Source organism: Maniola hyperantus, chromosome 9 (genome assembly GCF_902806685.2).
Source record: "Maniola hyperantus chromosome 9, iAphHyp1.2, whole genome shotgun sequence".
In the NCBI taxonomy this organism is placed as follows: Eukaryota; Metazoa; Arthropoda; class Insecta; order Lepidoptera; family Nymphalidae; genus Maniola; species Maniola hyperantus.
In genome coordinates this window covers 15,693,416-15,721,161 of record NC_048544.1, presented here as the reverse complement: position 1 = coordinate 15,721,161, position 27,746 = coordinate 15,693,416, and the positions used below count along the sequence as shown (strand labels likewise).

Sequence of the window (27,746 nt, the reverse complement as noted above, 5' to 3'; positions counted from 1 at the left end):
GCATAGACCATTTTTTTCAAATTTAAAATGTCAAATGTGTTAATATATTTATTTTGCTTTTCTACCCACTTTTTCATAAGTATTTCTTTCGGTTCTAAAAACACTTTTTAGCACTCGGGACAATAGCATTTCATATTATTACATTGAGTTCGTGATCGTGTACGTGGCAGGTGACGAGATCGAAGCTTTTCTGTTTTGTGTTTAGTATATTTTGTGAGTTTGAGGATTAATCATTCAAACTTAATTCAGTTCCCTGGTTCAAATACCTATAATATAAGGTTACAATTTTTTTCAATTATATTATAAACTGGGGGTATATAAATTCACTTCCTTACAAAAATGCATAAAATTAAGCATAAAATGGAAGTAGACGGAGTCACAAATACGGTAAGAAATTTAAAGATGTTTTATTTAACTAGTTTCACATCAGCCTAAATGTCAATCTTAAATTATCGATGTGATGTTTCTGACTAACAGGAGATCAAAAGACATGGCAGTTTAACACATCGAGCTCCAAAATCTAAAAGAGTAGGAAGAGAACGCTGCCACAGTTATCATAATAATTATGATGATGGCACTGTAGAAGCCCCAAAAGTAAGTGTTATTATAATTTATTTGAAAAAAATATACAGTTATTCCCTATATGTGACACTTCTATAAATGTATAATTGTGTTATGGACAGAACCTTCTTCGGGGACTGAGCTTGTTGTGGGGTTTTCTTAGATTTTGGGTTTGGTTGGGTTTGGTGGGTTGGAAACGCTCATAGCTTAACTTTTTAGGTAGGTACTTAACTATAACCATTACATCATTATCGTACAAATTCCACATCTGACAATCACATAGTGTACTCGATCTTTTCTGTCGCATATAATACGGTTAGAGCCATTATCACAGTCGATAAGTCACCCGGCAACTCGGTTGACAGGCAACTCAGATGAAGGTAAATAGGCTGGGAGACTAGTCAAGCGACCTACTTCTAGTACAAGTCATGCAGAATGGATGTTGAAGAAAAAATCCTGTTTTCATCATCTAGTCATTCCCTTTCCCCCATAATCAATAGATATCTAGTTTAAAAAATTGTTCATGATTATGTACGGAGCCCTACAAGAGCAAGGCCTGACTCACACTTGGCCGGGTTTTTCTGTGCAACTCTGTTACAATATTCGTCACAAGACATGTAAAACCCAGCCAAGTGCGAGTCGGGCCTCGCTCTTTTAAGGTTTTTACGTTAATTATAAAAAAAAAATTAAAAATTATATTTGGAAGTCGGTTAAATAGCTATCTATTGATTATCATGGGGGAGGATGACGAGATCATGAAAAAAAGGATGCCCCCAAAACTGTTTAGCTTTCTTCTCCTTTATCTCTTTAAAATTAGCAGAGCTATTTCAAAGTTGCAATTTCTTCAACGCCCATTCTGCATGGTTTTACAAGAAACACCATTCACTCGGCTAGTCTCCCAAGTCCCAGTCTAGTTCTCCGGTGGGAGTAATAGTGTTTTGTGGCCTAGTTGCTTTCATCTGCGTTGCCCGCCGTGGCCCGCCGACTGAGTTACTGGGCAACTACTCTTGTCTTGTCGACCGTGCGTAAAGGCTCCCCCACACGAGCGTTATTATAGGTCGATAATAACGCCGCAATGGAAGTAAGACGTATAATCGCAGCAGTGTGTAACTACATGACCATCCTAATACAAAATTTACTGAAAACAGATATCGCAATAACGCATGCGATATTATCGAACTATTATAACGCGCCTGTGTGGGGGAGCCTTAATGGCTCTTATTAAACGAGAGTGAAGAGCGGGCTTTACAGATAAAATAAAGTGTTTTACTCTATGGCTACCACATTAAAATGAACGCAACTTAATTTTGTACGAGTTTGACATTTCTGAAATGCGTTCAAAAATAACAAAATTGTGTTCAATTTTAAACTTAATTTTAATCATTTTTAATACCTAAACCACCAAAATCTAATTTAAAATATACTTTTAATTGATAAATAATTCAAAGAAAAATATTCGCTAACGGTAGAGACTGTTTTGCCCTAAATTTATAATCAGTAAATGCAGTGGCTGTAAGCATTACCAAATATGGAGTTCGCTCGTTTTCCCAACCGTCCTCCCTTCGAACCTTAGTAGCTCTCAATTTTATTTTAAATAAATCACATGAGTAATTTTCAAATGAATTCATTGAAATATTTAGTGTAATTAATATAATTTCTTCTTATATTTAAATGTGAGTTGAAATTCAATAGTCGTATTTACTAATGTCAATATAGGTCAGACAATTCTTGGCGTATAGGTTATGTTTTAGATGGAATTATTCGGATAAATCGCAGTGTTTGTTTGTAAAAGTGCGTATTTTGTTTTACAGATGTCGTTTAGAGTGGTTCGTAGTTCAAAGTTCCGCCATGTTTACGGGCAGGCCATGAAAAGGGAGCAGTGTTATGATAACATCAGAGTGTCCAAGAGTTCATGGGACTCTACGTTTTGTGCAGTGAACCCTAAGTTTCTGGCCATCATCGTCGAGTCCGCCGGCGGAGGCGCCTTCATAGTTCTTCCTCATAACAAGGTGAGTACCGCTAATGTTCAAAACCACTTGTAAACCAAGAAGATTAAATATTTCGTCCAAGGAGATTGTTTAGCTCTACTTTAACTCAATATTTACCTTATTTTTGTGTCTCAGACACATGAGTGTGATTTTGTTGAAAAAATAGTTTTTGTTTTATAAACAGTCTTTAAATTATATTCGTCATAATACTGTTGTAAATTTTAAAATATCTTGTTTTCTTAATATGTCCCCATTCATTACTGAGTTGTATGGCAACTAGGATCTTAGCCAAAAATAATAGCACCATCCAAGACTTGCAGACTTGCATTAAACAGGCTTCAAGTGGGAAGTTATTGATATTGATCTTCTTAGATATCTCTGTGGAGAGTATCCAAACATTGAACATTACTGTTACAGACAGATGTGTTATAATTTATACTTCAGTATTTTATTTTTATTTTTTATAAAGAACTAGCTAATGCTCGCGACTTCGTCCGCATGGACTAAACAAATTTCAAACCCCTATTTCACCCCTTTAGGGGTTGAATTTTCACAAACCTTTCTTAGCGGATGCCTACGTCATTATAGCTATCTGCATGCCAAATTTCAGCCCAATCCGTCCAGTAGTTTGAGCTGTGCGTTGATAGATCAGTCAGTCAGTTAGTCAGTCAGTCACCTTTTCCTTTTATATATATAGATATTAGCCATGTTGATTATGACCAATGTTCCCCTTTCCTCTCCAACTAAGCTTAAAGCTTGTGCTAGGAGTATGTACGCCAATAGTGCAAGAGTGGGTTTGAACCTCTGACTTTTCATAATTCAGCTATTGATGCTATTAACTATGAAATGACAAAGTAGCTAGTTTAAGACTGTAGACTAACTAACATTATGAGGAACTCTCAGGCATACAGGTTTTCTCCTAATGTTTTCCTTCAACAAGTGATATTTAGATGGTAACTATTAAATCAGCAACATGTTACAACACAGTAGTTAACTAAACACAACTTCGGTGGTAGGAGCCGTGCCCAATATTGAACAAGGAGAACATGCTAGGATTCAGAATAACATAATTTGTTGACTTACTTATTATAAACTAGCTTATGCTCGCGATTTCGTCCGCGTAGACTACACAAATTTCAAATCCCTATTTCACCCTTCATTTGAAGAATTTTCAAAAATCCTTTCTTAACAGATGCCTACATCATAATAGCTATCTGCATGCCAAATTTCAGCCAAATCTGTCCAGTAGTTTAAGCTGTGCGTTGATAGATGAGTCAGTCAGTCAGTCAGTCACCTTTTCCTTTTATATAAATTTAGACATACTAGCGAGTAGCGACCCACCTCAGCTTCGCACAGGTAGTTTATTACTATTTTCATAGGGATTTCTATTTTTTTTTAAACTAGCTGCCCCAGCGAACTTCGTACCACCTAACAGTCGGATCTTTTTCAGGAATTTTTTTAAATTTTTCTATCCGTAAGAACCATCCTAGTACTTCAAGGAATATTATGAAAAAAGAATTAGCGAAATCGGTTCAGCTGTTCTCGAGATTTGCGATCAGCAACACATTCAGCAATTCATTTTTATATAGAGATTAAATATAGCATATGTCACGCAGGAATAACGTACCTTTCTATTGGTGAAAGGATTTTTAAAATCGGTTCAGTAGTTCCAGAGATAACTTCTTACAAACTATACCTCTTAATAATAATACTGGATGATGCCCGCGACTTCGTCCGCATAGGCTTAGATTATTAAAAATCCTGTGGGCACTCTTTGATTTTCCAGAATAAAAAGTAGCCTATGTCACTCTCCAAGTCTAACTATACCATGCAAACAACACGACGATCCATTGCGACGTGATTGGAGCACAAACAAATACACTTTTGCATTTATAATATAGGTAGGGAGAGAATATGGGTAGGTAGGGATTACTCATATTGTCAATGACTTAGTAATATAGGTACAAGAATTAATCTTGTAACTGCTCATACTTTGTAAACAAAACATTAGTAAAGCAAATATTTCCTTTGCTAAAGCTATTTAAACATGTTTATTAAAGAGAAACTTTGTTAGAAGGTAATTACTTAAATATTTAATTATTACTTAACAATTTGAATTTATTTCCTATAATTAATTATATTGCAAGGCAATACAGCCAAATACAAGGAAGTGAATTCTTAGAGCCAAATAATAATTAGTGTAGACTAGCTGATGCCCGCGACTTCGTACGCGTGGATTTAGGTTTTTAAAAATCCCTTGGGAACTCTTTAATTTTCCAGGATAAAAAGTACCCTATGTCCTTTCCCGGGATGCAAGCTATCTCTGTACTAAATTTCGTGAAAATCGGTTGAACAGATGGGCCGTGAAAGGCTAGCAGACAGACAGACAGACAGTCACACTTTCGCATTTATCATATTATAATATACTAGCTTATGCTCGTGACCTTGTCCACGTTGACTACACAAATTTCAAATCCCCATTTTACCCCCTTAAGGTTAAAATTTTCAAAAATCCTTTCTTAGCGGATGCCTATGTCATAATAGCTATCTACATGCCAAATTACAGCTCGATACGTCCAGTAGTTTGAGCTGTGCGTTGATAGATCAGTCAGTCAGTCACCTTTTCCTTTTATATATTTAGACTTTGTGCAGTTCACCATATTTTTTGTTTTAAACTGTAATATCTCATGCTAAATTGATATTTTATAATTGCCACCCATGATCGCCATCTACATTAGTATGAGTGCTACATCGGTATACGAGCACGTAGAGCAATACCTACCTGCGCGAGCTTGCGCTCGCATCGTAGGTCAGACGCGATTATTTAACTGCCGGGAACTATACGATGGTACGCAAGTTGCGTACATACCATCCTATAGTTCCCGGGTTACTGGCGGGTTGCGTAACGCAACCCTGTGCGAGTGCCAGTCCCACTCGCACTTGGCTGGTTTTTTTAGATATAGGACGGCAGCCGAGCTTTTCTGCTAAGAAAGTAGGTATAAGTACAGTGAGCGGCAGAAAGTAATGTACATCGGCCTTTAGAATGACATTTCGGCTTTGTAGAGCGTTGTCTCTGTCACTCATACCTACCTACAGTGCGACAAGGCTCTCTTGGCACTTGAATGACTTTGACAGGTGGGCGCTGTTGAAGAACAAAGGCTTAGACTATTCAAACAAGAACAAAGGGGACACTTGACGACAACCTTAGTTCCGATTTATGCCACATGCCAAAAGAGCCTTGTCGCACTGTATATGATGTTTTATCGGTCTCAACGAAAGAGACAATGCTCTACAAATCTTTATCTCCTAAAGATCGATGTACATTACTTTCTGCGTACTATACGCGGGTTAATCGCATAAGCACTCGTATTTGCTACACTATCGCGATATAATGAGTAGGTAACAGGACTCCACACAAAACACGGAGTTAGTAAACACGAAGCCAGCACACGACAGCTGATAGGCGATATGTGGCCCATTGTTGCGCGCTCGGCGCCGGACACCCATTGTCCCATATCTGATGCACAATGCTAGTACACAGGGTGTTCTGTTTGTTCTAACTTTTCGGAGTTTTAAATAATGAAACCTGCATGTCTGAGAGTTCTTCATAATGTTCTTAAAAGCGTGTGAAGTCTGCACTTGGCCAGCGTGGTAGACTATGATCAAAACCATAACGATATACGACGGTGATATGATTGAAAATATTAATTATTAATCATGACCACAATTAATTTTGTTTGTGGGATGTAACAACAAATTCACGGTTTTCAGATTTTTCCCCGAATATCTGCTATAAGACCTACCTGCCTGTCAAATTTCATGATTCTAGGTCAACAGGAAGTTCCCTGTAGGTTTCTTGACAGACAGACAACAAAGTGTATAAGGGTTCCGTTTTTCCTTTTGAGTTACGGAACCCTAAAAAAGGAACTGTTATAGGATCACTTTGTTGTCTGTCTGTCGTGTCTGAAGGGAATCAATATCTATATGGTACCAAGTTCTCATTGTAGGTACAGAGACACACTTCACACATGGTGTCTCACTGATATTTGTTTTTATCAATCCAACCCTGGAATACGCTCGTCATATTGTATTACTATTCCGCTGTGATATAAATAACGAACTTTTTCTTACCTACCTACATTTATCTATAAATTTAATGATTGTGTTTTTACCTACTAAGTATATTTAATTTAAAATAACCTACATTTAGTTCAATGTTGTTAGTTTATATAAGTAACTAGCTTATGCTCGCGACTTCGTCCGCGTGGACTACACAAATTTCAAACCCTATTTCACCCCCTTAGGGGTTGAATTATCAAAAATCGTTTCTTAGCGGATGCCTACGTCATAATAGCTATCTGCATGCCAAATTTCAGCCGGATCCGTCCAGTAGTTTGAGCTGTGCGTTGATAGATCAGTCAGTCAGTCAGTCACCTTTTCCTTTTATATATTTAGATTATTGTTATTTAGCTTTAAGTATTATACCATTAAATTAATGTATTACGTGTACTTATCTACTGTCGACGGCATTGGTGTACGGAAAAACTTATGATTTAAAGTTTATGATTACACCTAAACTTATTGTAAAATGTACATATTCTTCCTAAATAAATAAATTATTTATTATTATTACCCAAATAAGTGGTTGAAGACCGCTTTTTATGTTCTGCCAAGAAAATAAAAACTTCATGTAGAATCTTTAGAATTGAACGTACCACCTTCTAGAGCTAGTCAGTCTTCTCAAGCATTGAACTACTGCGACCCCGACCGGTAACCGAGTGTTTACAGAAGTGAGGAGTGAGATTTTTTTTTTATTATCCAATATCACCAACACCTCGAACAAATACCTGTATATAAATATGCACATATCTGTGACCTACACAATTTACACTGAGATATGTTGTGGATCAGAAGATTCCAGGTTCGAATCCTGGCAGGGTCGCCATGAGATATGTTGTGGCCGTATGGTAATAATTAAATGCGGCAACGGTGAAAGATGTTTATTGAGAGCCGGCTTATGATCTACTCTCCCTTATGGACTAACAATACCAATAAAGAAATCTTACATACTAATGTCTTAATCTTATTGCCTCACTACCTAACCTACATAATTTTGCATCACCTCTCTTTCAATCCGATGTGCAGGCAACATACTTCGATATATTATATTGAGGAGTTGCATTTTTAACCGACTTCAAAAAAAGGAGGAGGTTCTCAATTCGTCGGAATCTTTTTTTATGTTACAGCTAATATGAACATGCTACGTTTAAACTGACAATTCGTACATATTACAACACATGTAATTGTCACGTAAAGCTCGTAATTCTCCTCACTCAACTACGAAAATAGACCAAATTAATTTCTTGTAAAAGCGTGGGGGCTGCTTCACATTCGTTCCCTACGCGCGGTTTTACACCAAACACCAAATAGCTCGGTGGTGCGGCTGCTGCGGTGGGCTATATAGGGATCAGCTATTCTATACATCATCATCATGATCAACCCATCGCTGGCTCACTACTTGGATTACTACTGTGGATATACAGGTTTCTTCACGATGTTTTCCTTCACCGTTAAAGCGAGCGATATTTTTTTTTTATTTTTTATTTTTTATTCAGAAACAAGTTAGCCCTTGACTGCAATCTCACCTGGTGGTAAGTGATGATGCAGTCTAAGATGATAGCGGGCTAACCTGGATGGGGCATGGCAGTTTTTATTAAACCCATACCCCTTTGGTTTCTACACGGCATCGTACCGGAACGCTAAATCGCTTGGCGGCACGGCTTTGCCGGTAGGGTGGTGGTAACTAGCCACGGCCGAAGCCTCCCACCAGACCAGACCAGAAATTTAGAAATTATAAAATTCCAAACCCCTGCCAGGAATCGAACCCGGGACCTCCCAACTATTAAGACCACAGCGCTCACCACTGCGCCAGGGAGGTCGTCAAAAAATTGCTCAAAAACGCACATAACTCCGAAAAGCTAGAGGTTCGAGCCCGGGCTCGAACCTCCGACGCGCGCGAATAGGAGGCGAAAGTTCTACTCGGCTATCACAGTTTAGCATACGCGTAGACTTATTGTTAACTAGATGATGCCCGCGACTTCGTTCGCGTGGATTTAGGTTTTTAAAAATCCCGTGGGAACTTTTTGATTTTCCGCTATGAAAAGTAGCCTATTTCCTTCCCCGGGATGCAAGCTATCTTTGTACCGAATTTCGTCCAAATCGGTTGAACAGTTGAGCCGTGAAAAGGTAGCAGACAGACAGACAGACACACTTTCGCATTTATAATATTAAGTATGGATTAGTGATACATATTTACGGGATAGTTTATCCAGTTATTTATACCGGTGTTGGGTAATAATTCGCGCTGGAGCGGGGTCGAGGGCCCGCCCACGCCCACGCCGCGCCGCGCCGCGCTGGGCGGGAGCGTGTGCAACGATCTGTTATGATTCTCGGGCGTGGATACCATGTGGGAACTGAAAAATTACCGAGGAAATATAGTGGTTTATAACAACTAACGGCGGGGGGACAACAGCTTAGAAAAGCTCATAGTGACGGGCAACACTGAGGGCAAAAGACCGAGAGGCCGCTCACCAACTAGGTGGTCCGACCAGCTAAAGGAGTCCAGCAGGTGTGGATTTCATCACATTGTAAAAATGGCCACCGACAGAAGCCGATGGAAACAGATAAGCCATTCGAGGGCAGGTTGCCAGGACCACGATCTTCAGCAATGAAGGAACGACCGGAGAGAGAGAGATAACAACTAAATGGGTACCAGAAGTGAGTTTAAAAGTCATACAGAAAAGCAGGGCATTATAAGCTATTTTTGGAGTGGTTATTTGAATGTCCTCTCTTGTTAAACTTGCGCGCAGACAATGATCACACGCGTAAGGTTCATCGAGAGGTTTACTCTTTATACTAACCTAACTACAATATTAACCTGATCAGGGCACAAAATTACTATTACAACCAATCAATTTAAATGGCGACCTAAACGCAAAAGCATTTAGTAGTCGAATAAGTCTGCGTCTGAACGCAGACTGGCTTGAAAACCATCAACCACCCGTATTTATACAATCGACACAAGATGTTGATGCAACGGATCACGTGACTTCTGTCAAAGATAATAAATTATAAGTGCGATAACACAACCAGTCAAGTGCGAGTCGGACTCGCTCGCGAAGGATTCCATGGTTTGATCGGTGGTTTGACCCGGTACGGCACATAGACTAGCGCTTGGCTGCAATCAAACCTGGTGGCAAGTGATCATGCCTAAGATGGAGCGCGCTTACCTAGAAGAAACATCGTGAGGAGAACTCTGAGAGTTCATAATGTTATCAAAGGTGTATGCAGTCTGCCAATCTGTGGCCAGTAAACTTTTCTCATTCTGAGAGGAGATACGTACTCAGTAGTGACCCGGCGATGGGTTGATCGTGATGCTATGTAATAGTGTGGTCATGCAGCGTGAATGTCATAGCTTCGCGTCATGGGAGTATGAAGGCAATTTATTAATCACTAGCTGATGTCCGCGACTTCGTCCGCGTGAGTTTAGGTTTTTAAAGGTCCCGTGGGAACTCTTTGATTTTCCGGGATAAATTAGCCTATGTCCTTCCCCGGGATGCAAGCTATCGCTGTACCAAATTTCGTCAAAATCGGTTGAACGGATGGGCCGTGAAAGGCTAGCGGACGGACAGACAGACACACATCTGTATCGCATTTATAATATTAGCATGGATATGGATAATAGTAAAGTTAATAGGTACGTGGAATCTATTAGCAAGTTGAAGACCGTGTCAGCAGAAGATATTCGCATCATGAGCTATATTTAGCGCGCTATTTAAGGCCACAATTTGTCACTCCCGTCCGAAATTATACCGCGCTTAGTGACCGACTGACCAACCACTATGATTTCTCACGAACGATAAAGACTGGTGGCTTTTTTTGTACAAGGAAAAGGTGACTGACTGACTGACTGATCTATCAACGCACAGCTCAAACTATTTTTTATAACGTAGAATAGACATCCGGTAAGAAAGGATTTTTGAAAATTCAACCTCTAAGGGTGTAAAATAGGGGTCTGAAAGTGTAGTCTGCGGGACGTAGGCACTGTACGTGGACAGGGGTCCAGCCATCGAAGTTCTCTCCAGAACTTAGCAAGCTAGCCTCAGCAAAAAGTCGATACATTTGCAGCACCAGAAGAACCGCCAATGCGTTGCCGGCCTTTCAGGCAATTGTTGGTCCGCGCCTTGAACAACCCCATGTTGTAATGTAGTGGGAACACCGCCTACCACCATTCAAAGCGTTTTCGATGTGAGTCATGTGGATTTCCGGCGTAGGCATATGTATACAGTATACACGGCAGGCGGCAGGCGGCAGGCGGCAGGCGGCAGGCGGCAGGCGGCAGGCGGCAGGCGGCAGGCGGCAGGTGACACAGCGCAGCTATATGCTGCTGTTGGCGAGGCGCCATCGCGCGCTCTCTATGCTCATAAACTCGCAAATACTATTCAATTAAGTCTGGACCGCATGCCGCGTGTCGCGCGTCTAAATAATATTTTCTTTTTTAAATAGAGATAGCGACCAAAGAGCAGGCGGGTCACCTGATGTTAAGTGATTACCGCCGTCCAGGAACATTGCAGCACCAGAGGAGTAGTTCTTGCGATGCGATGCGTTGCCGGCCTTTTAGGAATTTGTTGGTCAGCCCCATGAATAACTCCATGTTAGCATCATCATGTATGTTAACATCAGGTGACCCGCCTGCTCGTTTGCTCGCTATCTCTATTAAAAAAAACCGGCCAAGTGCGAGTCAGGCTCGCGCAATGAGGGTTCCGTACTACAGTCGTATTTTTTCGACATTTTGCACGATAATTCAAAAAATATGATGCATAAAAATAAATAAAAATCTGTTTTAGAATGTACAGGTGAAGACCTTTCATATGATACCCCACTTGATATAGTCACTCACTTCGAAAGTTGAAAATACTAATTATTAGTTCATGACCACAATTTAATTTTTTTGTGTGATCTAACCCTAAATTAACGTTTTTCAGATTTTTCCCCAAATGTCAGCTATAAGATGTACCTACCTGCCAAATTTCATGATTCTAGGTCAACGGGAAGTACCCTGTAGGTTTCTTGACAGGACAGATAGACAGACAACAAAGTGATCCTATAAGGGTTCCGTTTTTCCTTTTGAGGTACGGAACCCTAAAAATAAAAAATGTTGTAATTTAGTTGTAAACCTACATCATACATGAACCCTGAAAGCATACACTACTTGTTTTGGGCAGTCGTGTAAAAATAAACTTAGTATATCGATAGAGCCTAACATCCTAATTCCCGTTGTTGATTTTCTGTTGTTATCAAAGTGCACTCGGGAGCATTTGACCTTTACGATGCAGCACCATTATCGTATTGCACTAAAATAGTGCACCGAACTCCGCCACTTTTGCTTTGATCTCATTACGCGAGGCATCGCCTTTCCCGCGCCACACCGCGCCGCCAACCTGTCTGTCTCTCTGTATAAGTCCCGCAAATTGCTAATGCACGTGGCCGCCGTTTTAGTGACGTCAGCACTAGACTGAAGTTTCGAGCTGGTGGTATATTTTTATTTCGGCTCACGCAATAGCAATTTGCGGAACTTATACCATGCGACTCGATTGCGGTACAGTGACAACTACAGCACATGAGTCATCATTATCATGATCAACCCGTCGCCGGCTCACTACAGAGGACGGGTCTCCTCTCAGAGTGAGAAGAGTTTTGACCATCACACTGGCCAAGTGCGGATTCGCGGACTCATAACATCTTTGAGAACATTGTGTAGCACTCTCAGGCATGCAGATTTCCTCGCAGTGTTTCTCGTTAAATCAAGTGATATTTAATTAATTGTGCCCGGTATCGAATCTCCGACCTCCGATTAGGAACGCTCTAGCCACTAGGCTATCACAGCTATATTCGAAAACCCGATAGACGTTGTGGTCTCAAGGTGCTAGAGTGGCGACTTCGCATTGAAAAGTGCCCGTCCAGTATAGTAGGCAGACGACACGAATAATTTATTGTTGACATAGTCGTCATCCTAATTAAATATAGGCTACTAGCTGAGGCCCGCGACTTCGTACGCGTGGAATTGGGACAAACAGACACACTTTCGGATTTATAATATTGAGTAGGTATAAGAATAGTGTGTAGTTAATGACCTGCCCTTGATAGTTAATTAATTACTAATCAATACGGATAAAGTCGACACCCTGCGGCGTTGCTCGGACCACAGGACAGGGTTGCTAATAGCCACTGATGCTTATCGCAATGGATCGGAGACGGTCCAAGTGATACTGAGAATCCAAGGACCTGCATCACTATTTCGACGACCTCCCTGGCGCAGTGGTGAGCGCTGTGGTCTTAATAGTGGGAGGTCCCGGGTTCGATTCCTGGCAGGAGTTTGGAATTTTATAATTTCTAAATTTCTGGTCTGGTCTGGTGGGAGGCTTCGGCCGTGGCTAGTTACCACCCTACCGGCAAAGCCGTGCCGCCAAGCGATTTAGCGTTCCGGTACGATGCCGTGTAGAAACCAAAGGGGTATGGGTTTAATAAAAACTGCTATACCCCTTCCAGGTTAGCCCGCTATCATCTTAGACTGCATCATCACTTACCACCAGGTGCGATTGCAGTCAAGGGCTAACTTGTATCTGAATAAAAAATAAAAAAAAACTATTCACCACCCATATTATAAACGCGAAAGTGTGTATGTCTGTTGGTTTAATGGTTTATTGGTTTGTTGGTTTGTCCTTCAATCACGTCGCAACTGAGCAACGGATTGACGTGTTTTTTGCGTGTGTATAGTTTCTTAAACTGGAGAGTGACATTTTATCCCGGAAAAACAGAGTTTACACGGGATTTTTAAAAACCTAAATCCACGTAGTAAATTATATTAGTTTTATTAAACTGCCTTGGCTGTAGTAATGTACGTCATGTCAGTTATTTGCCCCGCTAGCCGCTAGCCGCTAGCGGGTACTTGTGGCCCGGTTTCTGTTACCAAGAAAACAATCTCCGTGTAAACACTCCCTACATAAGTAGTTCCCTTATTAGCGATGCAACATCGTTTAGCTATGTTGCTTATAATGCAACTATGTAGTTAGCTAATGCCCACGACTTCGCGTGGCCTACACAAATTTCAAACCTCTATTTCACCCCCTTAGGGATTGAATTTTCAAAAATCCTTTCTTAGTGGATGTCTACGTCATAATAGCTTTATGCCCAGCCCGATCCGTCCAGTAGTCTAAGCTGTGCGTTGATAGATCAGTCAGTCAGTCAGTCACCTTTTTATTTATATTTAGATGAATGTGTAAGACAGTAGGTACAGTAGGACGAAAGTGAGTTTCGGAGTGCTCAAAATAATTGGGTGAAAGTGGTGATTGGTCGCAATTATACGAGTATGTGGTATCTCACCTTTGCCGCGCCGCCCGCCCGCCCTCCGTCCGCCGCCCGCCCGCCGTGGATCCATGCCAACTATATATTCCGTATATTTGGGTCACGCGAAAGCGGTTATAGGCACATTACGTGAAACAACCAAATATTTATAATTGTCAACTTGACATCATTTAACTACTTACCTATCTAAAGAAACAAAAGTCGACTTGTAGTCGAACTAAATGTGGGTAGATGACTCGGACACGGCACGGTCTGATGTGACCTCATACAAATTCCCAAGCTGGTGGCTTGGACGCGGTCCGGCACGGTCTATCACACAGCATCCCTTAATAGATACTACGTAAAACGAATTACTAGGAGAAGTACCTACTAATCCTACAGTAATCTAATTAACTTAGGAAGGGATGCTTATTTTTCTAATACGGTACACATGTGTGTGTACCTACTTTTTTGTTTATTTTATAAACAAAGCATAAGCAGTGTTCATACTACGAGGAGGTACTCATGTGGTTATACCTTATCCATACTAATATTATAAATGCGAAAGTGTATCTGTCTGTTTGTCCGTCTGTCTGCTAGCTTTCCTCTCAGGTACGACAATAGTGCAACGGGTGGTAACAGTGCAATGGAAGTAATCGTGTTTTGTGATATAAATCTACGCCAAGACGAGCCAAACTAAAGGCACTAACGCCCTTTTTTGAAAGCGTTTCGTCGTATTTTCGAGTCGTCATAGCTTCTCGGTCCGGATGACGATAAAATAATATACATATAATTGTTTCAGGTCGGGCGTATCCCGGCAGACCACCCGCTAGTGGGGGGCCACAAAGGGCCGGTGCTGGACATCGCGTGGTGCCCCCACAACGACAACGTCATAGCGAGCGGCTCGGAGGACTGCATCGTAAAGGTAATTGCTCCTAACTCAAAGATCATCTGCGCATGATTCCAAACCAATGAGAATGGTGAAAAAGGTGAAAGGGGGAGGATCCGAAAGTTCCTTTTTTAAAAATATATATTAGAGCTTGGCGGAAATAAAACCTACTGGCAAGTGATGATGCAGCCTAATGTGAAGCCCTTGCCAGTGCCTAGAAGATGCCTATTCAGTATTCACTCGTGACTTGATAACCATATTAAAAGTGGAGGATAAAATTGATGCCGGAAGGGCATTCCATATCCTAGCACCGAAATATACCCTATAAAATCCGATAAGCCTGCAACGTTACCTGTGGTGGTTGTGGCAGGTGTGGCAGATCCCGGACGGAGGCCTGTCGCGCACGCTGACGGAGCCGGTGGTGGACCTGGTGTACCACCAGCGCCGCGTGGGGCTGGTGCTGTGGCACCCCACCGCGCAGAACGTGCTGCTCACAGCTGGCTCTGATAACCAAGTGAGTAAATATAATTATCTATCATAGCAATTGCCTCCCCTCTCTCCTCTCGTCTTAAACGCGACGCGTGCGCGAGCTGACCCCCTTGATAAAGGACCCCGGATGGGTTCGAAACTAGTCAGCTGATCAGTGACCGTCAATACGGTTTTCGCCACGGCCGATCAGTTTGATCTTCTTATATATCTCACGCACTGCTCGGTGGAAGCCATTGTTAGCAAGGTAGAGGCCTTGGCGGTCGGCCTTGATATCGCAAAAGCCTTTGATAGGGTTTGGCATGGGTCCCTTCTATCGAAACTGCCATCCTAAGGACTACCCGCGAAGCTGTGTGATTGGGTCGCCAGCTTTCTTTGATGGACGCACCATTAAAGTCGCTGTCGACGGTTTTTGCTCTGAGCTTAAGCCCAACAATGCTGGCGTCCCACAGGGCTCAGTATTATCACCCACAATGTTCATCCTGCATATCAATGACAATATGTTGCATGGCAGCAACATCCATTGCTGGTCTTCACTTGCATTGCTATTATGCATTAAAAAAATCCTACTGCTCGATTACGGTAAAATTATAAGTGACGATCGCAATCATCTCTGATTGGTTGACGCTCGCTCGCTATTGCATCGCCCACTAGTCATTGATGCCAGTTTTCCTGAACCGACCTCCAGGCTTGCTTGTGCAGTTGTTTGTGCATCGTCGTCCATGTCATGTCAACTGCTGCTTTTTTGCAAGGGTCTCCACAAAATACGGCCTTCAAACTTCTCAAAGTATAAATTAGAACGTGAGATGTTCTTGGAAAATGTTTAAAGGGAAGATGTATATATTTGACAGATAGCAATATGGAACGTGGGCACGGGCGAGGTGCTGATCAGCCTGGACTGCCACCCCGACCTCATCTACTCGGCCTGCTGGAACTGGACCGGCTCCAAGCTGCTGACCACTTGCAGGGATAAGAAGATCAGGTAATACCACAAAAATATTAAAAATCTTATATATCTGGAGCTGTCCTGCTTTTTATGTTTTTATGTGACTTACATCCATACTAATATTATAAGTGTCTGTCTGTGTCTGTCTGTCTGCTAGCTTTTCACGGCCTAACAGTTTAACCGGTTTTGATGAAATTTTGGCGTCTAAAATTATTTTAATTTGTTTCAGAATCATCGACCCTCGCAAAGGTGAAGTAGAATCAGAAGCGATCGCCCACGAGGGCAGCAAGGCATCGCGCGCCATCTTCCTGAAACATGGCCTCGTATTCACGACAGGGTAAACTCACTTCTATAATGCTTCTTTGTCAAATGATGGTTGGTTCTGGTTTGGATTTGTAATTTTTTTTTAAATACAAGATATTTACGTTTCGACGTGTTTTCTAGTAGTTTTGTCTGTATTTAGTAAAATATGATACTCCTGCTATATTCACATTATTTTTGTGCTGAACAAAGATCTCGCAAACAGATAACTATTTCTTGCGACACGGCCATACTGTGATTTATTTATGTGCTGGAAAACGATCTAACACGGCCATACTGATATTGTTTATAGAGTTTCGCCTTTTAACGCTAATTCGACACGATAAGCAACATCTGTAACGTAGCCGCTTGCCGTAGGTTCAGCCGCATGTCGGAGCGGCAGTACACGCTACGCACGCCGGACGAACTCAGCGAGCCCATCGTAACCGTGGAGATCGACACCAGCAACGGAGTGATGTTCCCACTGTACGACCCCGACACCAACCTCATCTACCTCTGCGGGAAGGGCGACTCCGTCATACGGTACTTTGAGGTGAGTTGAACATCGACTGGCCTGCCGAGTATACAATATGGAACTAGATGGCGCAATTCTAAACACGACGAAGTCCCGAACAAATGTACCGCCGACTTTACTCGCACTAACGGAGTTTTCTGATATAGAAGTTTCATAAAACCGTCGGCCCAGCTGGCGCCCCGAGCACACACACACAGCTCCCAAACACTATTAATAAATTTATGTATGTGTATTAAGTTATTAACCGATAACTTACTATTTATATACGGTACTACTATTTATAGCGCGGGGGGGGGGGAGGCTGGGGGGGATTTTTCTCATAGTCGTTTCTTAGCTGATACCTAACCCCAAGAAAAAACCTACTTTCCAAATTTCAAGTCAATTATATATATCAATAATTAAAACTTTCCCCTACAAACTTACATCCCCTATTTTACCACCCTTATGGGCGAATTTTCCAAAAATCCTAAAACACGTATTTCTTCATTTGTGACCGAAAACCCAAATACCAATTTTCATGCAAATAACTTGAAAAATGACCGACTTACATACAAACTTCCGTCCCCCATTTAACCCACTTAGGGGTGGAATTTCGAAAAATCCGTTCTTAGTGGATCATGTCTTTAGGACCAGCGGTTTAGGCTGTGCGTTGATATCTATGTCAGTCAGTCAGTCAGTCAGGACTTTGAATTTTATATATATAGATAAACCAATCTGTTCCAGGTGACTCCCGAGCCGCCCTTCGTGCATTACATCAACACGTTCCAGACGCCCGACCCGCAAAGAGGTATATATGACTCTTCTCGGTAGGAACGGCATTCCGAACCAGTGGTAAATTAAACTAGTTGACGATTCAAAAGCACTTGTAAAAGTTTATTTGAATAAAAATCTATTCTATTCTATTCTTTTCATAGTACAGGGTGTAAGTGAAACGCTAGCTAAATCTAAGACAATGGTAGTACTGATGATTTCCAATACGATACCATAAAAAAACCGGCCAAGTGCGAGTCAGACTCGCTTGCCGAGGGTTCCGTACTCGGGTATTTTTTCGACATTTTGCACTATAAATCAAAAACTGTTATGCGTAAAAATAAATAAAAATCTATTTTAGAACGTACAGGTAAAGCCCTTTCATATGATACCCCACTTGATATAGTTATCTTACTTTGTAAATTGAAAAATACTAATTATATGTTCACACATGTTTTTTTTTCTGTGATATAACCACAAATTCACGGTTTTCGAATTTTTTACTTTACTTGTGCTTTAAGACCTACCTACCTATCAAATTTAGAAGAAGAAGAAGAACTTTCTTGACAGACAGACGGACAACAAAGTGATCCTATAAGAGTTTCTTTTTTCCTTTTGAGGTACGGAACCCTAAAAAAGCTTGATGTAACAGTGTGACACGTTGCAGGTATCGGCATGATGCCGAAGCGCGGCTGCGACGTGGCGACGTGCGAGATCGCCAAGTTCTACCGCCTCAACAACTCTGGCCTCTGTCAGGTTTGATCGCCATTATTTTCTTCAACTGAATATATTATAAAAATTAATATAAAACAACTAAATATAAAAATTATAAAAGATAGGATACCCTCCTATCTTTTATAATTTTTATGATAGTGTTTTTACCTACACTTCAAGGAAATTTCTAAATAGTTTTCAAATACATATCAGAAATTGAGAAACAATTTAACAAAATATCACTCGAGTCGAGTACACACATGAATATCTATAGCCAAGGGGGAACAAGTGCTTTAAATGTATACTTGGAATAAATACCCTGCACTTATCGCTATCCTACTTCGTCTGCCGAGCGAGAGTGAGAGGTTAGATAAAATAGCTATTTGCATACCAAACAGTCCGATTCGTTCAGTAGCTTAAACTGTACATTAATAGATCCGTCAGTTAGTCAGATTTTCCTTTTATACATATAGATATTTTTTTTAAATTCATTATAGGTATACGCTTGTCCACAATCACACCTGATGGGAAGTGATGATGTGGCCTAAGATGGGACGCGTTTACCTAGAAGATGCCTATTCACTCTTGTTTTAAAGATACCCGGGTTGTAGTTGGTAGGAAACACATATCGCGGAAGACTATACATACGTATGAGGAATGATGACGCAAAACGTTATGCCACAAGATATATACCGTGTGGCTGCTGCCCCGCAGGTGGTGTCGATGACCGTGCCACGCAAGTCGGAGCTGTTCCAAGAGGACCTGTACCCCGACACGCTCAGCGACGAGGCCTCGCAGACCGCGGACGAGTGGCTCGCGGGCGAGGACGCGGAGCCCTGCACCATGTCGCTGAAGGTATGCGTCTCCCATCCTGCACGACGCCCCATCCACTCCCGTTATACCCTCTTCTTAAACTTCCCTATTCCTTTTTTTTTAATTTATTTATAGACTATTATTATGTATTAATAAGTAGACGGAATGACACACTTCATTTGAACCTTCGTGGTTTTTATTGCTGTCTAAAGTGGACTTGTTAAACATTCTTTATGTTGATAATTTAAAAAAAAAGTGCTTGTCTGCAATCAGACTTGCTGACAAGTGACGATGCAGCCTAAGATGCAGCGCGCTTGCCTACAAGATGCCTATTCACTCTTGACTTGAAGGTACCCAGATATTAAAATTGGAGGGGAAAACTGATGCCGGAAGGGAATTCCATATTCTAGCAATGCGTGTTAGGCACGAGGAAGCGAATCGTACGAGTCCGTGGAATTTCGACTATGTAGGGGTAAAGTCTGCACGTCCGCCTTCTAGTCGGAGGTCGGGGGTTCGATCCTGGGCACGCACCTCTAACTTTTCGGAGCTATGTGCGTTTAAGAAATTAAATATCACTTGCTTTAACGATGAAATAAAACATCGTGAGGAAATGCATGCCTGAGAGTTCTCTACAACATGTTTGGTCTCCATATTTTTATTTTATTTTTTTATTCCGATACAAGTTAGCCCTTGGCTGCAATCTCACCTGGTGGTAAGTGACGATGCAGTCTAAGATGGAAGCGGGCTAACCTGGAAGGGGTATGGCAGTATGGAGTTGCCTTTACAATGTTGAGAAAATCGGAGCATTATTTGCCCAAGAATAAGTTCCTATTGAAAGTTTATGACTTCAATTTTCAGGACTATAAACTTAAGAAAAATAAAATTATAAAAATGTTTTGGGACATATTTATATTTTCTAGATTAATACCTCATCTGGTTCCACTCTAATTTTGTATTTTGTATAAATTGTAAATTATGTAAAAATGTGACAAATAACATGTTTTGTGTTTTTGTTGTTTTGCTCACCACAACAAATGGCATACTACAAGATTATGTTTTTGTTGTTGCCATGACATCTGTATTTTTATTTCGCTCAGACTTAAGACAGAGTTAAAACGAGACAGACTTATGTGCCTGATATAAATCTGTCTCGCTCTATAGATCTAAACCTAACGTAAACAGTGTTTTGTCAGGTAGCATGATTTGTGTATCTGTCGTAACTTTTTCGAAAAATTATCAGACACAGGTAAGTATAACGCGTACAAAATGAGTTCTCCCGCGCCATTTTAACTATGTGTTGGCTGTCATGACAAAAGTACGATTTAAGTCCTTAATTTAAAGGTAAACCGTACTTTTGACATGACAGCTGACACATAAAGTTAAAATAGCGCATGAGAACTCATTTTGTACGTACTATATACGCTTAAACGGTTGTCTATAATAAACTGTGGGGTGTTCGCTAACTCACTGATCAACACTGAATGAAAGTCACAAGCTTATTTGACATTCAATTTTGATCCATTGAAGGTTTGCTACAAAATATTACTTTTATATCGCTCAGTGAAGCAGCAATGTAGAAGCAACCAATGTCAAATTTTGATGGCTTGAATTTAGTGTTGTTTACTGAGTAAAGAAACACTTGTCAGCTGGTGCCATACGTCTTTCTCAAACATTTGCAAAATTCTGGATCACATATTTATCGTTAAAACTTAAAACTGATTTTACGCAAAAAAGAATTGGTTGTCTTATAACTTTACAGTTCTAGCATTTCACGAGGGCGAGTGGTTCATGTTTGTGCTTAAGTCGTGTCGGTATAGGCAAGGTACAGTAAATGTGTGCGTTTGCGAGCGCTTGCTCGCGACTGATTGGTCCGACCAGCACGCACACAAGTAAAGTCCACATGCCTTCGTGAATTGTAAGAACGTACTACTATGAGGAAGAGGCTTAAGCGCAACGCATACCGGTAGAGCGGAGTGCAAGCAGCACGCACCGTCTTCCTAGATGACAACTCCAACTATATAATAACCGCTCTAAAGACGGAAACCACGTGCGGTTTGGCTACACTGTAATATGAATACCCTTTATCGGATTAATTTAGCAATAGTTTTAAGCATTTGTTGTGAGGAATGTTTCTGTTGGCTTGTCCCTAACAATATACTGCATATTGAGCATATTGAGAACTCACTCGCCATTTTAGCTCAACTGTCATGTCAAAAGTATTTTAGTCCTAAGGGTGAACCGTACTTTTGACATGACAGTCGACACGTAGAGCAAATATGGCGAGTGAGTTGTCAACATTTATGCATTTTGTTTGATTGATATCTTCCGTGAGCCATTCACGCGAGTTGTTTGATGTTTTGGTGTTTACTAACTTTGGGCTTTCTTGAATAAATAACCTGTTCCTTGCAAGTTTCTGATGTATTTAGTTAATGAACGAGATTTTTGTTGTTGTAACTTAATTGTTAACATTGTGAAACTAATCTGAATCATTTTATTGAAAACTTTGACCTCTATTCATTTGGGTAACTTTTGCCGTACGAGAACTAAATAAATTCTATATTTAACTCGCAAATTATTATTATTATTGGTATTTTTTTTGTATACTTCTAGAAATATGTCTTGCACCCAGTTTTTAAAGAATTATTATGTATATTGTAAAAATTTGGAAACGCACACAAATGCGTTTACGTCTGCACATGCGTACAGACGTAAACGCATTTGTAGCGCTGCGTACCAAATTTTCTAACACTAAAGTCAGAAGTAGTCTTTTCATTTATTTAGATCAGATTTTTTCATTGTCGAATAAATATTAATTCACTCTAATAAATTTGACGTTTTGATAGAAATTTAAACATAAAAACTGTCAACCTTAGCTAAATACTACTATACTTTATCACGGAGAGAAGTTAGCGTGGGGGGCTCTCTTATGTAATCCCATGACAATACAAATGACAGATACATAAAACCCAGTGGGCGTTAACCATTTTGAGACACCAACCAATCACAAACGTTTTCAAAAACATTCGATGTTTTCAATAAAACATTCGAAATTCATTTCGAAAACTTAGTTTCGTTTGGGATTGGTTGGTGGCTCAAAATGGTTACCGCCCCCAGAGTTTCTGTCATTTGTATGGGAGAGATGATAATAATATAGAGAGCCCTTATCTATAGTGGATAGAGTGTAAGCTGTTGAGCATTTAGCATTTTCAGAAATATAAAGTTGAATAGCCCCATTTATTGTAAAGTAAACATCCCGCCCGCCCTCACCTACGTACAGTGTACGTCGAAGCCATCAGAAACGTTTTCAGACAGATGCTATAGGCTAGGGATCCCTAACCAAACTACAGGAGCGCGCCCTCCTTGTGCAGGGCGGCTACGTGTCCGGCCGCGCCACTCAGCTCACCGTCACCAAGCGCAACGCGCTGGCCACGCCGCGCGACCGCGAGCGCGAGCGCGAGCGGGACAAGGACGACCGCTCGCCCACGCCCGCGCAGCGCGACAGCCAGGCGCCCACGCCCGCCGCCGCCACGCCGCCGCCCGCCTTCACCGCCATGGTCGTGAGTATACCAACCATTGCAGTCTTGCACAAAGTATGCCAGCTTTATAAAAACATACGAAATCGGACAGAAATGTTGCTCCGACTTTTGTTTATAACAGAACCAAAAAATAAAGTATTGAAGTGCTTTACATTGACATTGCATAATGCATTGGAAAACTATACTTAAAGTATAAATCGTCTGAACCACAAATATCAATCCTGTCGTGATTGTACAGTCGTTAACAGTTGACGTGATTTGATGTACTTTTTTAGTTAGATAAATTATCGAATTTAAAATGTTTAGCAAAGTTAAAACTAACAGCGGACGTGGATTTTACGAATTTTCCTCTTATCAGTACCCTTATTATAAATGCGAAAGTGTGTTTGTTTGTTCGTTTGTTGGTTTGTCCTTCAATCACGTCTCTACGGTGCAACGGATTGACGTGATTTTTTGCATGGGTAATTATTGATAAAAACCCGGAGAGTGACATAGGCTATTTTTATCCCGTAAAATCAAAGAGTTCCCACAGGATTTTTAACAAACCGCGGGCATCAGCTAGTTAAAACAATTCCTAAGAAATAATTTATTTTGTGTCATAGTCATCATCCACATTTGAACAAACGTCAAACATTTCAGTTCAAACTTGGTTTCCAGGAAAAGCAATTGTCGGACCTGATGGACGAGATCCGCAAGCTCAAGTCCGTCATCGTGAAGCAGGAGAACCGCATCCGCGCGCTCGAGGCCACGGTGAAGGCGGGCTTGGCGCCGCCCGCGCCCTCGCCCGCGCCCGCGCCCTCGCCCTCGCCCGCGCCCGTCGCGTCGCCCGTCGCCGACCACAACCACGACGACGACGACGACATGGCGCCCGACGAGGTGTGAGCTGACGTGTGTGTACGATCAAACCAATTGTGTACAACCCTGTATAAAGTCAAAATTGCCATTGCCATCTAAACCTGTCGCGGACCATACGTAGGCCAGGTGGGGTTGCTCCTTTGTCCCTCCCATGACTTAGATTGCTCTCTCTGTAGACGGCCTCGTCTTGCCTCTGTCTGTATTTCATAATATCCTTACTCTGTGACATAGCTGCCAAGGAACTTTTTACTGACCGTCTTGGTCATTTTTGATGAAAAAAACCAGCACAAAAATTCAATTGTGTAAAAAATGTAGGTTATTTTAAGTTAGCAATTATATATTTTGCCTTAGCATCTTCCACTGGTTAGGAATGTCAACATTTAGGATTGCTTAACGTTTTTCTGTAATGCGATTGAGTGCAATTGGTTTGATCTACAACAACAGAATATACTAAAGGACTGAGATTCACTTCGGTCTTGATGTTCATGTTTTACGATATATTTTTTTCTATTTAAAAGTTTTAAATAACGAAGGGAAGACGAATTTCTAACTACATTTTTTACTATAATAGACCTAGATATCTATGACATTGGAATTACGTGCGTAATGCATTTTTTGACGTTAAATTTGACACCTCTGTACAAAGACTGTCAAATTAAACGTCACAAAATGGTAATTAGATAATAGAATAATCGCTCTGGTAACAATATTGTATTGGTGGTTTTCTGTTATCGGTTCAACAAATAAATTTGACTTTATGTAAATAAATTAATGGCATTTTTGACACACGTTACGAATGTTGAAAAAGTGGGTAGTTTTTGCGTTTTAATGGAACCTCAACTCTCACAAGGTCTTAGAAAGTTTGCCAATACGATATTTGACAACTAGTCAAATCAATAACTTTTTATCAAACGTCAAAACGCGCTTAGTATGCTATATTCTATGACATATTGGAATGTGACGTCACATCATAATGACGTACTTTTTTAGTTTATTCGATAATTCAAAATGGTTATTACTCTTAAAACTAACAAAGGACGTTGATTTTACGTATTTTGGAAGACCCTTTATTTAATAATCACCGAGAAATAATTTATTTTTGATGTACCCAATTACCCAATTATTATTTTGTTGCTCACAAGAGTTTCAACATTCGTGACGGGAACTGACTGTATTGTCGTAAAAATGCTACGCACAATAAAATTATTGGTGTTCTATGTTAATTTGTCAGTTAATCACGTATTTTATCTGCGAGACAAAACATGACATCGTTTGGTACCGACAATAGAAATAGAAAAACATTTTTTTTTAATAATTATTTATTTCTAAGCTTAAAAGAATGATGATTTTGGTTATTTTAATATATCAGCAATTTTTCGCAGCCATCAATTTGACGTACTTTGTCTGATTTTATGCATAATATTATGTTGATTATAACATTATTTATCCCGACGCAATAATAATGCAGTTGTCTTTGACTCGTTCTTTAATTACTGTACCGTAGCTTTGAAACGTATGGATCGTTTTTAATGTAGTTTTTCTTTAATTTGGGTCAACAAAAAACCATCCATTTATTCGATCTGCGTTGCTTCATATTGGGGGCTATTTAAATTTTTAGTATAATAATACTTGCGAAGTTATGGTGAATTTATTTTACGCCGGGTCTGTGTCTTGACGAGGCAAGAGGAAGTGAGGGGAGGGAAGCAAGTTTATTGACAATAGTTGCTTGGCGTAACATAAATCTGGTCCGTATATTTTTGACATTCAGCAACTTGGTCGTGATCTGTCAACACACAAAAATCAGCGATCGCTGCACTCAAAAAGTCGTAATTAAAAAAAAAACACGATTACCTGCCAAAAAACTAACTAAACAGTAAAAAAATTACTTTAGAAATTGTTTTTTTTTTCAATATATTGCCAGTGTTGTTTGGCCGGTCAATTCGCAATTGGCATGCGTGGCGGACTATGGCCTGAACCTCATTCTGAGAGGAGACCTGCGCTCAGCAGTGGGTCTGCAACTTGATGATGATGAGTCATTCGGGATGATGTACCTAAGGACTCTAATGATACCTCATACATCCAAATCTGCTTAGGCATTTAGAAGTTATGGTGGAAAAACAAAACATACATACATGACCCTGAAAACATTTTGGGCAGTTGTGTAAATAGTGAGTTTTGTATAGAAATGACAAATGGCAGGTCTCGACCAAGTAGCAACTGTCAAAGATATCGGCGCGCTTATACAGGGTGTAACCAGAACGCTGGCAAAAACGGAGACAGGTGATTACTGATATGATACCACAAAAAAACGCGAAAAAATAATAAAAAATCCTATAATTTTGTGAAAGTTTACGATATATTGCAAATAATACATCTGATTGACGTTAGAAGTCAACGAACGTTGCGTAAGTAGGCCACTCGGAGTCAATGCCGCGTCGTAGGCGGGGCATTGAACCGAGTTTTGCACGCTACACATTGCGGGTTTGAAAAATACTAAATCACTAAAACTACAATATGAGGCAAATGGTTATTGGTATTGGATTGTGTTTAGATAGTATAACAATAACGCTAAATTTTTGCTAGCGTTCTGGTTACACCCTGTATATCTATATATTGTAAATAATGATATGTTTATGTTTAGCGAGTGATATCTATAGTGCCTTATATACGCAGTAAAGTCTCAAATCGGATTTATGATTGGTGGTGTACAAGTGTTGCATTTAGTCATATACATATACAATTATACATATACTATGAGATTGTTCTCTTTAAGCTTGTGAGTAATGTGCGTGCACACTTATTATTTCAACTCTCAAGAAAGCCGGCAAGAAATGAGATTTCGGCTTCGTCGAGCGTTGTCTCTTTCACTCATACCTTTGTGACGTTTTGTCGATCTCAACGACATAAACAACATGCTTATTTATTTAAAAAAAATAAGCTAATAAGTGTGCAAGCACATTCATAAAATAATACAAAATATGCTTCTAGCTTTTAATAATATTAGAATATTAAATAATTAATTATTATTATTTATTCAACTATGTAATGATAATATGTACTCGCTGTTTGTTTAGTTCATCCTTCTGCGAATACGAAACAAGATGGCAATATCGTTTTTTGTTGGATGAAAAGTTTGATTTTGAATATTTTTTACCCCTTTTTGAGTTTATAAGGTCACAATTATTATGTTTATTTGTAGTAAAAGAGAGAAGTCATTTGTATCACTATTTATTATAACATAACAGTCATTTTAATTTTAATTCATTTTTAATATTGTCAACATTTTTTTATAACTTGACGTATTGTATCCCTGTATTGAGATGGTCGCATATCTATTAGCACGCTCCAAACTTTTCTATTTCGAGGCCTCATCATCCACCTTCTCTTACACACTCGTGCGTTTTGTATCTTCTCTCTTACTTATGAGAGAAAACGCAGTACCATTAAATATGAACGTAACATAATAATGCGTAAAAAATTACTTCTCACGCCCCATTTTAACTTTATGTGTCAAATGTCATGTCATTTTAGTCCTTATTATAAAAATAACAGTTGACCCATAGAGTTATAATGGCGCGTGAGAAGACATTTTGTACGGACTGTATCAATTTATAAGCATCACTCAGAAAACGAGGCATTATTGAGATACTTTTAAGAAATAATTGGTAATGTCTTCTCAATAATAATTAAACTTGCGCAGAAGCACAGGCCACGACGCGTAGAGGCTTGTCCAGTGATTTGATCTAAAATACTATTAATTAAACTTACTTCAATAAAAAATTAAACTTAAATTAATCATTTTTAAAAATTCAGATCAACTTTTAACAATAATCTAACACTATGGTATTGATTTAACATCCCTATGAGACTGGTGAAATGATAGTTAAGACTAGATAAGTGAACGCAAGGCAACGTTAGGCTCTGAAAGTGTCCGTGCAAGTGCGGCCCGTGCTCACAGATGTGCGATCAG

The 27,746-nt window shown here is 40.1% G+C and overlaps 1 protein-coding gene across 4 annotated transcripts; it reads left to right on the top strand.

Annotated features, from left to right (window-relative positions):
* Positions 1 to 160: 160 nt before the first annotated feature.
* On the top strand, positions 161 to 26,245 carry coro (protein coronin). 4 transcript variants are annotated; one of them, XM_069500902.1, is made up of 14 exons: positions 161 to 387; positions 478 to 594; positions 2,373 to 2,570; positions 14,755 to 14,877; positions 15,212 to 15,355; positions 16,179 to 16,309; positions 16,503 to 16,610; positions 16,952 to 17,126; positions 17,832 to 17,895; positions 18,526 to 18,614; positions 19,287 to 19,427; positions 22,754 to 22,942; positions 23,579 to 26,189; positions 26,236 to 26,245. In XM_069500902.1, the coding sequence occupies exons 1-13, from the start codon at positions 340 to 342 to the stop codon at positions 23,801 to 23,803; spliced, it is 1,752 nt and encodes a 583-aa protein (XP_069357003.1). In that variant the 5' UTR covers positions 161 to 339; the 3' UTR covers positions 23,804 to 26,189; positions 26,236 to 26,245. The 4 variants fall into 4 exon arrangements, with proteins under 4 accessions (XP_069357003.1, XP_034827917.1, XP_034827920.1 ...); XM_034972026.2 differs by having other exon boundaries at positions 22,733 to 22,942; XM_034972029.2 differs by lacking the exons at positions 161 to 387; positions 478 to 594 and adding an exon at positions 1,863 to 2,073 and having other exon boundaries at positions 22,733 to 22,942.
* The last annotated feature ends 1,501 nt before the right edge of the window (positions 26,246 to 27,746 follow it).